The following is a 15,018-nucleotide window of genomic DNA, read 5'->3' as shown; positions in this document are numbered from 1 at the left end:
TGCAATGACAAGAGAGAAAACCTGCCCTCCTGCTCCATCAGAAACTTCGGGGTGAAGCCAGTGCTTACCCCCGTAGTTCAAACAAGGAATCCATTCTAGGCACAAGCATGGGGATTATTTTAGGAGTTCACAGAATCATAAAATCCCAGACTGGTTTGGGTTGAAAGGGACCTTAGAGATCATCCAGTTCCACCCCTGCCATGGGCAGGGACACCTTCCACTTTCCCAGGTTGCTCCAAGCCCTGTCCAACCTGGCCTTGGACACTTCCAGGGATCCAGGGGCAGCCACAGCTTCTCTGGGCACCCTGTGCCAGGGCCTCACCACCCGCACAGTCAGGAATTCAGGCTCTTTTCTACACCTTGGCTCCCTCCTCTTTTCTGTTTAACCACTGAGGGGAGTTTTCACCCACTGAAAGGCAGCTGGAGCACAGGGATCCTGTACGGATCCAGGAGTTGTTGGTGGCACCCCTGGGGGTTGCTCTCACCTGAAAACCCCCAAGGAAAAAAAAAGTAGTTTAAGTGTTACCAATTTCCAAGCATCACCAATTTTGATCTCACAGGACACCCACTAAACCGTGCTGAAGCATTTTTCCTAACTAAAGCTGTCTTGGAAGATGCAACTAAAAAAAACAGGAACAGAGGAGTGAAGTGCATCCTCTGCAAGGGAAAACTTGAGGCAAAGCAAGGGCCAGAGCCTGTTAAACCACTGTGAGACTCAGCAGTGACTCACATCTTGACTTTTTTCCCCCCTCCTTTCTTAAGGAGGCCAGAGATACCTGTTCTTAAGCAAGAGCAGAGCCACTTCCTGGACAACCCCCTGCACACCCCATTTCCCGCCTGTAAAAACCACCTTCCGCAGAGCTCCCAGGGCTCTGACTCACCCCTGCACCTTCCAGAGCTGACACAGGGTGAAAATTACACCATCCTGCTCTTTGGGTGCTCCCATGTTTGAAAGGGAGATGGACTGTGGGGCTCCACCCCAGCCTGAAGCCCTGAGAGCCTTTGCTCAGACATAATTCCGAAACACGAGCAGTGCCAGAGCACGCGCAGGACCTCAGAAGGGGAACTGAGTCAGTCAGCAGAGGTGACACTCACTCACCAACAACCCCTGGGAGCTGATGCTTCCCCATGAGATGAGGGGAAAGCTGCTTTTAAACTTCCAGAAAGCACCAAAGCTGAGGGGATTTCAGATTCCCCATGCTGGGCCTGTCAGGCTGGACAGATATCAGAAGCAAATCCAAGATAAAAAGCACAGCCGTGTGTTAGAGGGAAGTCTGAGTCACAGTGCTCACACCGAGGCTGCTTCCACATCCACAGCAAGGTCTCTGCTCCTGGCAGTCCATTTTTTCCCATTCCCAAATCCCAGATAGAGAAGGGCTATCACCTCAGGTCCACCAGGCTCTCACAGCCCTTGTGCCCAGCTGTTCTGACAATGTTTGTAAAGCCAGACACATTCCTTTGGGAGGACTTGCATTAGCAGGGATAATTTCCAATTACGAATGGTGGGCACACTTTTTCCAAGGCCTGTCCATGAGGACAGGGCCCTGTGACTGGGGGCAGAGCCCTGCTGAGGGCTGAGTCACGGTGTGGTCCGGACTCGGGCTCACCACGCTCCGATGGGACGTGATAAGAGCCGGCATTTTGAAATGTGACTCACTGCTCCAGCGAGAGACACACCAGTTCCCCCTGCTCGTCTCCCAGCTCCGAGGAGTTTAATTAAGTCAGAGTAAGTTCATTTACCCAGCCACACCCTGGACTGACAGCCAGGCACACAGAGCTGAACACCGTGGCAGTGGAAGGCTTTGGGGAATCACGGCTGCGGTGGCCCCACGGCCCCTGTGCCCACCTGGCTGGATAATCATGGAATCATGGAATGGTTTGGGTGGGAAGGGACCTCAAAGCTCAGCTCGTTCCATAGGCAGGGGTGCTGCTCACTAGACCAGGTAATGATGCTGCTGAGGATTCCCAAAGCTTTGCAACAAGGAGACAGTTGCAGGGCTGACACCCGGCCTGGCACCTGCAGCTGTGGGAGCAGCCTCGGAGCCCCCGCCGTGCCCTCGGCCAGCAGAGCTCCGGCTGTGACCCTGCTGCCTCTCCCAGGGGATGGCAGCTGTCACAGGATCCATATCCCGCTGCTCCCAGCCCCCCGCAGCCCTAGCACCTGCCCAAGTCCTTTTATCGGCTCACTCGTGTCCTACTCAGGCACCACAGAGTCCCAACGTCACATCTGTCACTCCACAAACACCCCTAGTCACTCATCGGCCCTTTTGTCCATCCCTGCGTATTCCACACCGGTCTCACGGCTGCCCTTTCTAAGGAATTTCCTCCCTGGAACATGGCAGTGACAGTCCCTCCGTGCCCTCACCTTCCCGAGTTACGCGGGGCCAGCACCGAGGCTGGAGAACCCTGACAATAAAATTTGCTCAAGCGGGAATATTAAAGCAGCATCCTCCTTTTCCACTTATAAAAATAGTCTCTCATCTAATTCTCAAAGGAATTACAGCCAGGCTTTCAATCTGGGAGATCCAGAACAGAGCCCTCTTTATGCCAGCACAACGCCCAAGTCTGGCACCAGATTGCCCCTTTCTGCTTCTCTCATAATTCAATATAAGTAACATACCAGGAGAGCTCCGCTGTATAATTGCTTTATTTTCTGCTTATTAGTTCTTTACCAACACTACAGCCATATTGAGAACACAAAATTCCTGGGTACTTCAGTCAGGGAGATCACAGGCCACAAACTCAGTCACTTGGTCGGACACGATTTAACGCCATTCAAAACTTACTCCATAAATTCACACGAACACAAATCGATGCACTTGGAACTCCAGACTGGTTTGTTTCGTACAGAATTCCCACTTTTTCCTACCGGCAGCCACAACCTCGTGCTGAGGTCCAGCTACAGCCTAGAAAGGACATATTGGAAGTGAAACCTGTGGGTTTTTGTTCGGTGGCAACGGCCGTTTCTTTCTGACGGCTCTGCCCCACGTTCCAGTAACATTTTCTCCCCCATCTCTTCCTCCCCACTCCCCCCCCCCAAAAAAACATTAAAAAAATCCAGAAGCAAAAGCAGTTTCCTTTCACCTACAAAACAGAATAACAAAGTTATTTCTAAGGGGATACAAAATTGTGAAGTTAACTTAATGCGAAGGCTGCCCCAGCGCTTGGAAACACAGGAAACCAACTCAGACAAAAAATGAAGGTATTGAAGTTTTCATGTTGACTGAGAATAGGTTTAAGAAAGTTCAAGAACCATTAATAGAGCTTCAAGTTTTCCAGTTTAGGCATTTACTTTGTGCTTGGCTATTTTATTGATGCTCCAGAAGAAAACAGTAACCATATTGTTGTAATTTTAAGTTTTTATACCACCACACTGTTCATTAAGTTACAGCAACAGGAAAAAAAAAAATAAAAGCTAGAAAATAGAGCAATGATATTCCAATGGCAAAAAGCCTTGGATTAAAATAAACTAATCTCACTTCCTCTTCTTTAGGGCTGAGATGGAAGAGTTATTTCTACATTAAGCTTCTGCAGACTCTCTCTAATTCACAAAGTCCATCAATGCTCTATCTTCTAGCACCAAGAACCCATCCAGTCCCATTTGCAACCCACATCCAGAAAAGTCTTTTTTTGGAACCATACTCTAAGAGGACTTTGAAGTGGTCCAAAGCATTGGATTTCAGAAGTGAATTCAAGATTTTTATCTTCCCATACATCTTTGGTAAGAGCTCCATGTACAATGTACTCAGCATGCAGAGTCGCCACTGCAGCAATGTAGTGTAATGCCCCCAATTCCATGTAAAACTTATATTCTTGAAAAGAGAAAACAATTAAGGAAAAAAAGGAAAATAAAAGCCATTTTCTTCTGGTTTTGTAGCATACATTCCTAGAATTCCCCAACGGAGTTTTAACTCCTGGAAGAAATCGGAAGTTAATCCTTAAGGCTGAATAAGAACCAGCTGCTTTAACAGTTTGTGCACCCAGCGTTAATTAATACTTGATTGAGTTTTTATGCAAATACTCACTCTGGGTGGGGTTTTTGATTGGCCAGTCCCAGCTACAGGCTGTGACATGGCTAACGAGCTGCTTGCCCTTTAAGAACTAATTATGGAAGTTTACATTCAGTGTCAATTCTCTCTCTCTCCCCTCCCCGCTCTCATTAGTAGTTACTCAATGGGCCTCAGACATCCAACATAGTTCCCTTTCCTACAGGACTACAGCAACAACCAGGACACAGCGAGGCTCCAGCCACTCGCAGGAGCTCAGTCCAGGCTTGGAAAACTAAAGCAAGAAGTGATTTCCTCAAAATGGCCCTTCCTGATGTCAGAACCCCCCAGGCTCGAGCAGAGCTCAGCACGGAACTTGCCCCTTCGCAAGGCTCCAGCATGGAAAAAGAACAATAATAACAACAACTTCCTTCTTTCTGTTGGAAAGAATCAGGAATCCTTTAAAGGTTTAGGTACTCTCCAGCTGCCTTGAGATGGAAGCGAAGGCAAGTCAGTGCTGGACTTTTGCCAAAACATCTGATTTAAAGTCAAACTCATTGCAACATTTTATTGCTGCATCTGCTGGAAAGAGCCTCGGCCCGGGGACTGACACCAAGTAGTAAAAAACTGCAACCAAACCTCATTTTAGACAAAAAGCTGCCCAGTGCCTACCCTGGAACTACAGCACCGTTCATGCCTTGTTTGCTATGTGGTGTGGGGAGCTGGTTTTGCATCCCTCCTCATGCATGATGTATGGGTCAGAACTTCCCAGCTGACACTCCAAAGCAGTTCTTATATTTCCCAGCACCCGACACGCACTTTGAACACGTTTACAGTGGAATTCCCACTCTCTGCCACTGCAGGCAAGAATTCCCCTCATTAGCCTGAGCCGTGGAGCCAGACTGAGTCACTGTTTAGTTACAGATTAACAGAACTTTAAAAAAAGAAGTCCTTAATATAAAAAGACAGACTGCGGTTTGATTTTAAGCAACAATTTTCAGTTTACTAGATGAAGTCGACCTAGCAACATATCCTGCAGGAATGCAAAAAAGTAGCAATCTACAGCAAAGTGAGAGAAGAGAGAGAGAGAAAAAAAAAATATATATAATCAAAAAAGTAGACCCAGAAAGCATACACTGAAAATGGACCCCCTCCCCCAACATCCCCCAAAATAATCAAACCAGCAAAGGGCTATCGAGAGGAAAAAGGAAAAAAAAAAAACCAAAAAAAAGTTACTTAGCAAGTCTATAATGTGTCCTTCCCCTGTTTGCTGGAAGTCTGCCATAGCATCTAGTGCCTGTGTTCGTGTCACATTCGGAGGTTAGAGCATCCTAACGCCAAGCAGGAGGAGTTAGAACAGGAATCCAGCCAAGGGTGCAGGAGGAAAGGGTGGCAACTGGAGAAAGGTGATCATAATCCTATGGATGCGTTTTTGTTTTTACTTTTCAGTAGAGAATCATTCTTCTGGAAAGCCACGTGGGTTTTTTTTTTTGTTTTGTTTTGTTGGTTTTTTTGTTTTTTTTTTTTTTCTTTAATTCTTTGTAGACTAAATAGTTCCTCTCCCATTAGGATTTATAATTGGACGTTAACCACGTCAGCCCTTCGTAGAGTCCATCCCCCGTCGTGGCACAGGAGGGCTGCACATACCAATTCCTATCCCTGATCCGGGTCAGGCCCAGTTTCTCCTGGATCTCGTGGGGTTTCATGGCGTCGGGCAGGTCCTGCTTGTTGGCGAAGATGAGGATGATGGCGTCCCGCATCTCCCGGTCGTTGATGATGCGGTGCAGCTCCTGCCGCGCCTCGTCGATGCGGTCGCGGTCGGCGCAGTCCACCACGAAGATGAGCCCCTGCGTGCCCGTGTAGTAGTGCCGCCACAGGGGCCGGATCTTGTCCTGGCCGCCCACGTCCCACACGTTGAACTTGACGTTCTTGTAGGTGACGGTCTCCACGTTGAAGCCCACGGTGGGGATCGTGGTCACCGACTGGCCCAGCTTCAGCTTGTACAGGATCGTGGTCTTGCCGGCCGCGTCCAGCCCCAGCATCAGGATCCGCATCTCCTTGTTCCCGAAGATCTTGGACAGCACCTTGCCCATCTCGGCGGCATCCAAGGGAGGGCGAGAGGGCGAGCGCCGGCCCGGCGGGGAAGGGCGGGCGGGGCTCAGCGCGGGCCGCGCATGGGGCGGCGGGGAGGCGGCTCCGCTGCTCCGCCGGGCCCGCGGCGGCGGCTCCGCCCGCTCCTGCCTCGGCTCCCGCCGCGGCGCCTCAGCTCATGGGTGCCGGCGCGGTGGCGGCGGGAGGATCCTGAGGGCCGGGGAGCGCCGGGAAGTGCCGGGAGTGGCCGCGATGGCCCGGGAGCGTCCCGGCCGTACCTGAGGGCCCCGCGCGCCGCTCCCTCCGCCCGCGCCGCCGGAAAGGGGCCGCGCGCGCTCGCGCCCGCTTCCGCCCCGCCGCCGCCCCGCGCATGCGCCCGCGCGCCCCCGCCACGCCCCGCCGCGGCCCCGCCCTCCTTCCGCCCGCGCCTTCCCGCCCGCCCGGCGCGCATGCGCCGCAGCCGCTGCCCCGCCCCCGGGAGCGCCGCGGGGGGCGGGGCCGCGCCGCTGATTGGGCGGGGCGGGGCGGCGCGTGCGCGGCGCGCGGAGGGGGCGGGGCCGCGGTGGGGAGAGGCGCCACGCGATCGCGCGTCAGAGCGGGGCGCGCGCGGGCGCGGGGCGCGTCTTAAAGGGGCAGGACCCGGCGGGACGGGGTGGGGAGCGGTCCCGGGACCGAGCCCCTGTGAGGGAAATAAACCCTGCCTTGGGATGGGCGGTTTGTACAGCGAGGGTGGGCAGGCCCTGGCAGAGGGTGCCCAGAGCAGCTGTGGCTGTCCCTGGATCCCTGGAAGTGCCCAAGGCCAGGCTGGACATTGGGGCTTGGAGCAGCCTGGGATAGTGGGAGGTGTCCCTGCCCAAGGCAGGGGGTGGCACTGGATGAACTTTAAGGTCCCTTCCAGCCCCAGCCGTTCCGTGATTCAGTGATGCATCATCGGGTTTATGACTCCACGTTGTCCTGGGTCACTCCCTGTGATTCCAGCGGGTGAAACTCCAAGGATCACCGCGCGGGACACGCAGCGTTCGGGGCACGTCCCTGCCCTGCTCCCCGGGACCTGTGCCCCGGCACGCCCAGCGCGGGCAGAGCAGCTCCTGCACACACACGTCGGGCCGGTCCCGCCACCGGGCCGTGTCCCCACCCCGCGCCCCGGGGCTGTGCCGGAGGGCTGGGACACGGGAACGCTGCCAGGGACACGGGAACGCTGCCAGGCTGCTCCTCCGGGCCTGGGCTGCTGGGGCAGGGGGTGCCCACCCAATTCCTGCCGGGAGAGCCGGCCTGTGCCGGTGGCTGCTCCTGAGCTCGTCGAGTGAATGGGGGAAGCGGCGACTGGAACACAAATCCAGCAAAATCGTGGAATCCCAAACTGTGTCGGGTTGGGAGAGACCTTAAAGCCCATCTCGTTCCACTCCCTGCCACGGGCAGGGACGCCTTCCACTGGGATGTACTTGATCACTTTGGGGTCTCCTCTTGGACAGCACAGTGTGCATTCCCTTGGGATTGTGCAGGATTGACTTCAGCATATCCTCCCATTCCCTTAAAAAATACCAAATTTTGAGTTGATTTATGTGGCTGATGTCCTGGCACATGGAAAGCAGTCCCTCTTGGAGCTGCCAGGGGGAATGGTTTGGTGTCTTTAGGAGAACAGGAGGTTTCCTAGACTACAGAATTATTAAGGGATCAAGCTCTTCTCTCTGGTGAGCAGGGACAGGAATGGCTGGAGCTGTGCCAGGGGAGTTTAGGTTGGAGATCAGAGAAAAGTTCTTCCCTCAGAGGGTAGTCAGTGCAGTGCCAGGGGTTGGATCCATGATCCCTGTGGTCCCTTCCAGCTCAGGATTTTCCATGATTCTCTGATGTCAATAGGAGTTTTCGAGGAAGGCTTTGCTCTTTCCTGCAGCAAGCCAAGAGGGAGGATGCCAAGGAAAACACGCCATTCATGGCCTCTTCTGATGAGAGGCCGTGCCAGGGTACAGCCTGCTGACCCCAGGGCTCAGGAGTGTCCCTGCCTGTGCCGGGCACTGCCAGAGTTCACGCTCTGGTGATTAAACCAGATAATGCTGCTAATTATCATACTGGATTGGGATTTGCAGCAAGCCCTGATCCTGCTGGATGCAGCTGGTTCAGTCTCCTCTCTCACTAACATGGGATATTTATCTAAACACAGAGCTAAATATTTGCAGGGCTTAAATTAACCTCAGGATGTGGACATGAGTGGGTTTTCACATGGCTCTGCTCCGTGTGACCATTTCCGTGCTGGTCAGTTCATTAAATCAGGCAGCAAGAGACCACGAGTGGTCAAAATAGTAGAGAAAGGTGATGTCAGGAGCTTTAAGGTCCTGCCTTTGCCCATGAGCCGGAATCAGTCACTCTTCCCTCGGCCTCGGAGCAGCTTTTTGTGCTCTCAGGAAATGACTTTTGGTGCTTTTGTTCTGACAGTGCAAAGTTGAGGGGAGGGTGTGACCGTGCTGAGGTTGTTCTGCTTTCCTTTTTAAGAGCTGAGAGGTTCCTTTGGGGCTTTCTCGTAGGATCTGCCAGCTGAGGAGTGTGGATCTCAAGAATTAAGTGAAAATAAAGCACAGGCGGTGGAACACGGGGCTGGGTCTGGGATGCTCGGCTGTCCAGGCTGTGTCACCCACCTCTGGGTACCATGGAACCCCATGGAATGAGTAACTGCAGGGTGGGGAAGTTTCCTTTCCATCATCTGCTCCCCCTTTTGCACCCAGACATGCTATTCCTCGGGTGTCTCCTCTTCAATCTTGACTTCGTTCTCCTTTGTTGGAGACTGTGTTGTCCCTCATCCTTGGGGACTGGGTGCAGATAGAGCTTGGCCCCCTTTGCCTTTGCCCATTTCACCTGGCAAACAGCTTTCCTGAACTTCACTCCTGGAAAAGTGATGGGACCTGTGCAACACCTGCAGAGGTGCCCAGGGTTTCTTCTTTGAGCTGCTCCTGCTCTGAAGCCGTGTGGGGATCGGGCCCTCCCACAGCTCAGCAGCACTTCCTGCTCTGCTCCTCTCCCTGCAGGACTCCTGCCTGTCCGTGCTTGATATCAGACACAGGACCCTGCTCCAATCCCTCTTATCCCTCTGCCTGCTCCTTTCCCAGTATCTCTGGGAGGGCCCATGCCTGAGTCGGGCTGCTCTGGGCTGTGGTCGCAGCTTCTGCCTCTGCATGACCCACTGAGAGCACCCAAAATTGATCTTCCTGTGATCATACACAGCTCAAAACCTGCCAGAGGGAAGTGATGAGCTGCACATCTTCCCATAGAAATCCCAAACTGATGTGGGGATGTGCCCTGAGTGGCTCAGGTTGGAAGGGACCACAATGTGTCACCTGGTGCCACCTCCATGCTCCAGCAGGGCCATCCCAGAGCACAGGGATTGTGTCCAGCTGGTTCTGGAATGTCTCCAGGGAAGGAGACTCCTCTGTGGACAGTCTGTTCCAGTGCCTGGTCACTGCACAGTAAGTTGTTCTTCCTCAGAAGAGAAATGGGATTCACTCAGCCAAATGCTTTTCCACCTGTGCTGGGATTTATTTCCAAGGATCCTCCCTGCCCTTCCCGACCTCACAGTCTGTGCACCAGGGGAAGATTTGCCACGGTCTGGCAAGGCTTTTGAAGGAATTATTCCTGCTCTTTAGGAGGATAGATAGCAACAAGACATTTGAGCACTCAGCACTTCGGGTAGTTAAGATCTCAAATTAGTCACTAATAAACTCTGTGCACGTCAATCCTGGCAGCTCACGTTTACCAATCCCGCAGGGAATGGGGGAGAAGCTGGAGAGAGAGCACCACCTACTTTTGGAACATTTCAGTGGAGAGTCCTGTTGGTTTCCGTAAGTGAACAGGAAGGAGGGTAAACAGGAAGCAAATGGAAATAGCTTCAGTAAAGCAAAAAAAGGCTTTGCTGTCTGAGGAATCCCACTGCTGTGTCCCTGCAGAGCCCCTGCAGCTCACCTGGGAGAGCCAGGACATAACACAGCCTTCAAAATGGGAATTTGCTTGGAAAGACAGGTTCTTATTTTTAAGAGAGCGACTTAAGCAGCGGTGGGTTGGAAATGTGCCACCACAGATGAAGTGTGATGGTCTGAGCAAAGCAGGTTCTTCATCTCAGCCATGCCCAGCCTGAAGAAAAAGGATTTAAATCTACTCCATGTAACCACCCCCAGGGAAAGAAATGCACCTCTGGGCACTATCAATTCCATATAGCACAGTATTACACTGCTGATTGATTTTCAAGGTCAAATACCCAAAAAAAGCACTTAAAATACCCAAATATGTTCTAAATCACCTGAAAAACGTGAGCTCTTAGGAGGAATTCCGTTTCAAACACCTGCTTGAGAATTAAAACCCTTCTCAGGTCCTTGGTAACCCCCAGTGAGTTACTGGGTAGCCTGCAGGAGTTAAATATTTTAAAAGTGAGTTAAATATTTTAAAAGTGAGTTTAATGTTTTAAAAGTAAGCTAAATGTTTTAAAAGTGAGGTAAATGTTTTAAAAGTGAGCACTGGCTGACAGTGTGTGTCAGTGGATGGGGTGTCCCGTGTACCTGCTGGGGATTTACAGCCCAGAGAGTAAAAAGCAATCATGGTTATAAAGTGATTAGGGGTTACAGCCTGGGGAGAAGGGCAGCAAATACCTGTGGGACCTTGTGGTAACTCAGCTGGGCCTGGCTGCTCCTTATCTTTCCTTATCTTTCCTTATCCATGAGGAACCCGTGGGCAGTGCAGGTACCAAGGTTTGCATTTATTGCTTTCCATGGATTTGCACGGCTGTGTTTCCATGGTCTGCCCCCCACCAGAGGTCCAGGTGCTGTCACAGCAACGTGAAACACCAAATTAACCGAACCTTGAGGAAACTGATACTCATCAATCAGAGAATTTCTATCTTTTTGAATATAAATCCGATTCCAATCGTTTTGGACCATCAGGCCAAACCTGTTTTAATGTGGTGCAGCCCATCTTTCCTCACTCCCTCTTTTGACAGAGATGGGAAAAGCCTCTGTTGCACTGATCCTTCAAAGACCTTTGTGGCTTTCCAAGGAAGGAAGAGGGAATATAATAACGCTCTGGGTTTAGTATCTGTGTTAGATAAATTCTCCTGTTGTGGAAACAAATGACATCCTTGATATAACAATGACATTCCAGGGGTAGATTTGTCCTGGAGGGATCTGAGACAATGGGCCAAGTGTCCTCTGCCAGGGTGAGTCAGGAGAGAGGCGCTTTCCCAGAGCACTTGGCCCTGGTCATTGCAGCCTGTGGGCAGGGAGGGGTGGGAATGGTTCCCAGGGATGTCTCAGCCCCGTTTCCTGTGATTCTGGATGCAACAGTGGCTGGGATTGGCAGGAAGCTGAACCTGAAACCTCTGAAGGTGTGTGTGTGCTACAGGCAAAGGGGCATCAGAGAGATCCCTGGGATCCTCCCATCTTTTAATGAAATGGAGGAGTAGAGGTGGGAAGGGGTGTTGGAGAACATCCTGACTGCAGCAGGTTTCTGTGAGCCTGAGTGTGCTGAAACCATGCCATGAGGATCCTGAAGAATCTCTAAAAATCCCACAGGTAGCATCAGGAGAAAGCCCTGTCCTGGTCTCTGGGTATTCCTCCAGCCCCCTGTGGAAGTGAGGAAGAGATCCTCCAAAGCAGGCCCCCAGCAGGAAAACCAGTTTGACACCCTGGAGAGGAGAAGCTCCAGGGAGACCTCAAGCCCTTTCCAGGGCCTAAAGGGGCTCCAGGAGAGCTGGAGAGGGACTTGGGATAAGGGCTGGAGGGACAGGACCCAGGGAATGGCTTCCCAGTGCCAGAGGGCAGGGCTGGATGGGAGATTGGGAATTGGGAATTCCTGGCTGGGAGGGTGGAGGGGCCCTGGCACAGGGTGCCCAGAGCAGCTGTGGCTGCCCCTGGATCCCTGGCAGTGCCCAAGGCCAGGTTGGACATTGGGGCTTGGAGCAGCCTGGGACAGTGGAAGGTGTCCCTGCCCATGGCAGGGGGTGGTTTAAGCTCCCTTCCCACCCAAACCATTCAGGGATTCAATGCTTCCAGGATATTTGGGGGGTTTTGTTCATTTTAAGTACATCAGAATGTCCTTACAGGTACCATTGGCAAACCAGCTGGGTCCTCCTTTCCCAGGGTGTTCTCAGGAGCAGACAGAGGAAATGAAGGCGGGAGGAGGATACTGCCTGACCAAACCTCCAAATGCCAAAATCCTGGATCACCACCATGGCAACACCAGCCTGAAAAATCCTGAACCTTAACAAGAGTAAGAATAATTTGAGGCCCATGGTGGGATTTTGGGGTGTCCTGTGCAGGGCCAGGGGCTGGACTCGAAGATCCTTGTGGGTCCCTTCAGCTCAGGGTATTCCATGATTCTCTTCTGTGATTCTGTGGTTGCCTGGCCCTTGGAAGGGGGAGTTTTGGAGCTCAGTGGGATCCCCAAGCTGGTTATATTTAGGGTTGTATCCTGGCTCAGTTGTAACTCTCCGCACAAAGCCACAGCTCCTGTGGGGGAGCTCAGCGAGATCCTAGAGCAGCTGCTCCCGCTGGGCGGGATACAAGGGCTGTGGGATGAGCTCCAGGGGGCAGGGCACCCCCTGAGCTCAGGGATGAGCTCCCGAGGTGTTCCCAGCTCTGAGGGGGCTCATTTTCCATCTTAGGTGTTGCTTTGGTGCTGCCCCAGGGCACAGCTCTGTCAGACCCTCCATCTGCATCCTCACTGTGCCTGGGCTCTCCTCAGTCTGCCAAGCTCGTTCCCATCAGATTTTCTCAGGGAAAACACGGAGTTTCATGCCTCTGCTCTCTCAAATCCCTCCTGCTATATTTTTTTTTTGTGTGATGAAAAATGTATGTATTTGTGGCAGGAAGAAGAATCCCTGTGTCAGTGGCAGGAGGAGGGGATGGGAGAGGGTTCCTGGATGTGTCCGGTGTTATTTCTGTAGGGGTGGTTTGCCTTTCTCCCCTGTTTGTGGATGCCAGGCCTCCCTCTCCTCATGCCTTGACCCCTAAATCATTATCCTAAAGTCTTTAACCAAAACTCCAGCTGTCACCAACAGCTCTTCCTTAAGGAGATAAAAAGAGCCCAGAACAAGATCTGGGATCTCTCCTGTGCAGCCCTGACACCCTTAAGGCTTCAGCCTTGTGCAGCACTGGGGAAAAATCTTATTTTCCTTCCCTGAGATGGGATTGCCCCGGACTTTGCTCCAGTAACTCGGGGCGGGCTGGAAGAAGTGCTCAGACACCTCCCAAGTGGGTCTGGCAGGGCAGGAGGTGTGTCCCTGCTTGGGCAGGACACCCTTGCCATGACCTCTGCACTGGAGAAACACAATGCCATGAGCCATCCGTGGAGGAGAGGGACCAGCCAGTTATTCCCATGGGGTACCTGGGGCAGGTCTCTTTGACAGAGGCAAAACACAGAGTTAAGATGAAAAGTCCTCAGTGAAAGTATTCCTAGGCAGCTGCCTGTTATGGCAGGGAATGGATAAAAGCAAGAAGCACCTGAATTTTATTCCTTTCCTTAGGTTTTTGTTATTTTTATATCCTTTGCTGGGAATCATTCAGCTCGTTACACCTGCAGTGAGCAGGCTGCCTCTCAGACATTCTGCAAATCCTCCTGAGCTCTCTCTGGGCACATCCTAGAACAGGACCACGAACTTAATTTTTCAGCCTACAACAGCATAACCTGGCCTGTCTAAACCCAAGTATTGTGTTGGATGCTCACTTGAAGAACTAAACTTTGCTTCCTGTGCCTGCTGCTCCTCCCACCGTGCTGCTGCAGCATTGAGGAGTTCCCGAGGCCGGAGGAGCCGGTCCCGGAGTGATGGGGAGCGGAGGCAGCGGAGGGAGCAGCCGGGCACGGTGGCTTGTGCCTGTAATCCAAGCTCCGGGGAGGCTGAGGCTGGCGGACCGCTGAGCCCGGGGGTTCTGGGCTGCAGGGGGCTGTGCCGAGCGGGCGTCCAAGCTAAGGCCGGCATCGATATGGTGGCCCTGGGGGAGCCGGGGGCCACCAGGTCGCCTAAGGAGGGGTGAACCGGCCCAGGTCGGAGACGGAGCAGGTCAAAGCTCCCGTGCCGCTCGGTAGCGGGATCGCGCCTGTGAGCAGACCCTGGAGCACAGCCCGGGTGACAGGGCGGGACCCAGCCTCTTTTGGCATCTTTGTCCCCTGGCCCCAGCCTCTTTTGGCATCTTTTCCCCTCGGACCCAGCCCCTTTGTCAGCTCTCTGTGCCACGGGGCAGCCACAACAGCAGGGAAAAGCAAAAGCACTCCTAGGGATGCTCCACCTGCAGATGCCGCGCCAGCCGCGCCCACCCAGGCGTGCTCAGGTTTTGGTGGGGTGTGTTGGGATTTCCTTAGGGATCGCAGCAGATGTAACTGTTAAACTGGGAAATGCCGGTTTTCTGCAGGATTTCCCATCGTGTTTCTGGCTGCGAGTCGGTCCCACCCCTCCCTCAAATACTGCCGCTCCAGACCGAGGCATCCCAGCTCCCAGGAGCGTCTCATTATCCTGCTCCGGCGGGTATTTACTGTCGCAGCTCATTTGCGTCCTCGGCTCTGAGCTTTGCGCTCTCAGGAAAACACTGGTAAATCGGGAAGCTTTGCTCTACGAGGAGTTTTCCAAAACAGGGAGTGGGACATCCCTGATCCGCTCTGTGCAGAGCTGTCCCAGAGACAGAGCTCCGTGCTGTGCCTCGCTTGGCTTGAAATGAAAACAGAGCAGCAGGATGTGCCTCCTCTGGCTCCAAATGAGGAGTTTGGGCTCCTTCAGCAGCGCAAACCTGCTCAGGAATCATTCCTGCCTATCCATGCGTTTTTAAACATAAACCAGAGAGAGCTCAAGGACGTTCCCTCAGTTCCCCACTGCCACTGTGTGGCCAGGCAGAGCTCGCACAGGATGGATGTCAGGGAATCTGCAGAACTGCTGGATCAGGTGGCTTGTGGATGGGATGCGAGTACTGGGAAGGCT

The 15,018-nt window shown here is 53.0% G+C and overlaps 1 protein-coding gene across 1 annotated transcript; it reads right to left on the bottom strand.

The window, feature by feature from the left end:
- Positions 1–2,629: 2,629 nt before the first annotated feature.
- ARF6 (ADP ribosylation factor 6) lies at positions 2,630–6,497 on the bottom strand. The gene has a single exon (XM_010409946.2). It carries the CDS (start codon positions 6,077–6,079, stop codon positions 5,552–5,554), a length of 528 nt encoding a protein of 175 aa, XP_010408248.1. The 5' UTR covers positions 6,080–6,497; the 3' UTR covers positions 2,630–5,551.
- Positions 6,498–15,018: the final 8,521 nt, after the last annotated feature.

The sequence above is a fragment of the Corvus cornix genome, chromosome 5, assembly GCF_000738735.6.
Source record: "Corvus cornix cornix isolate S_Up_H32 chromosome 5, ASM73873v5, whole genome shotgun sequence".
NCBI lineage: Eukaryota > Metazoa > Chordata > Aves > Passeriformes > Corvidae > Corvus > Corvus cornix.
The sequence above is the reverse complement of the archived record's forward strand: the minus strand, read 5'-3'. Positions and strand labels throughout refer to the sequence as shown.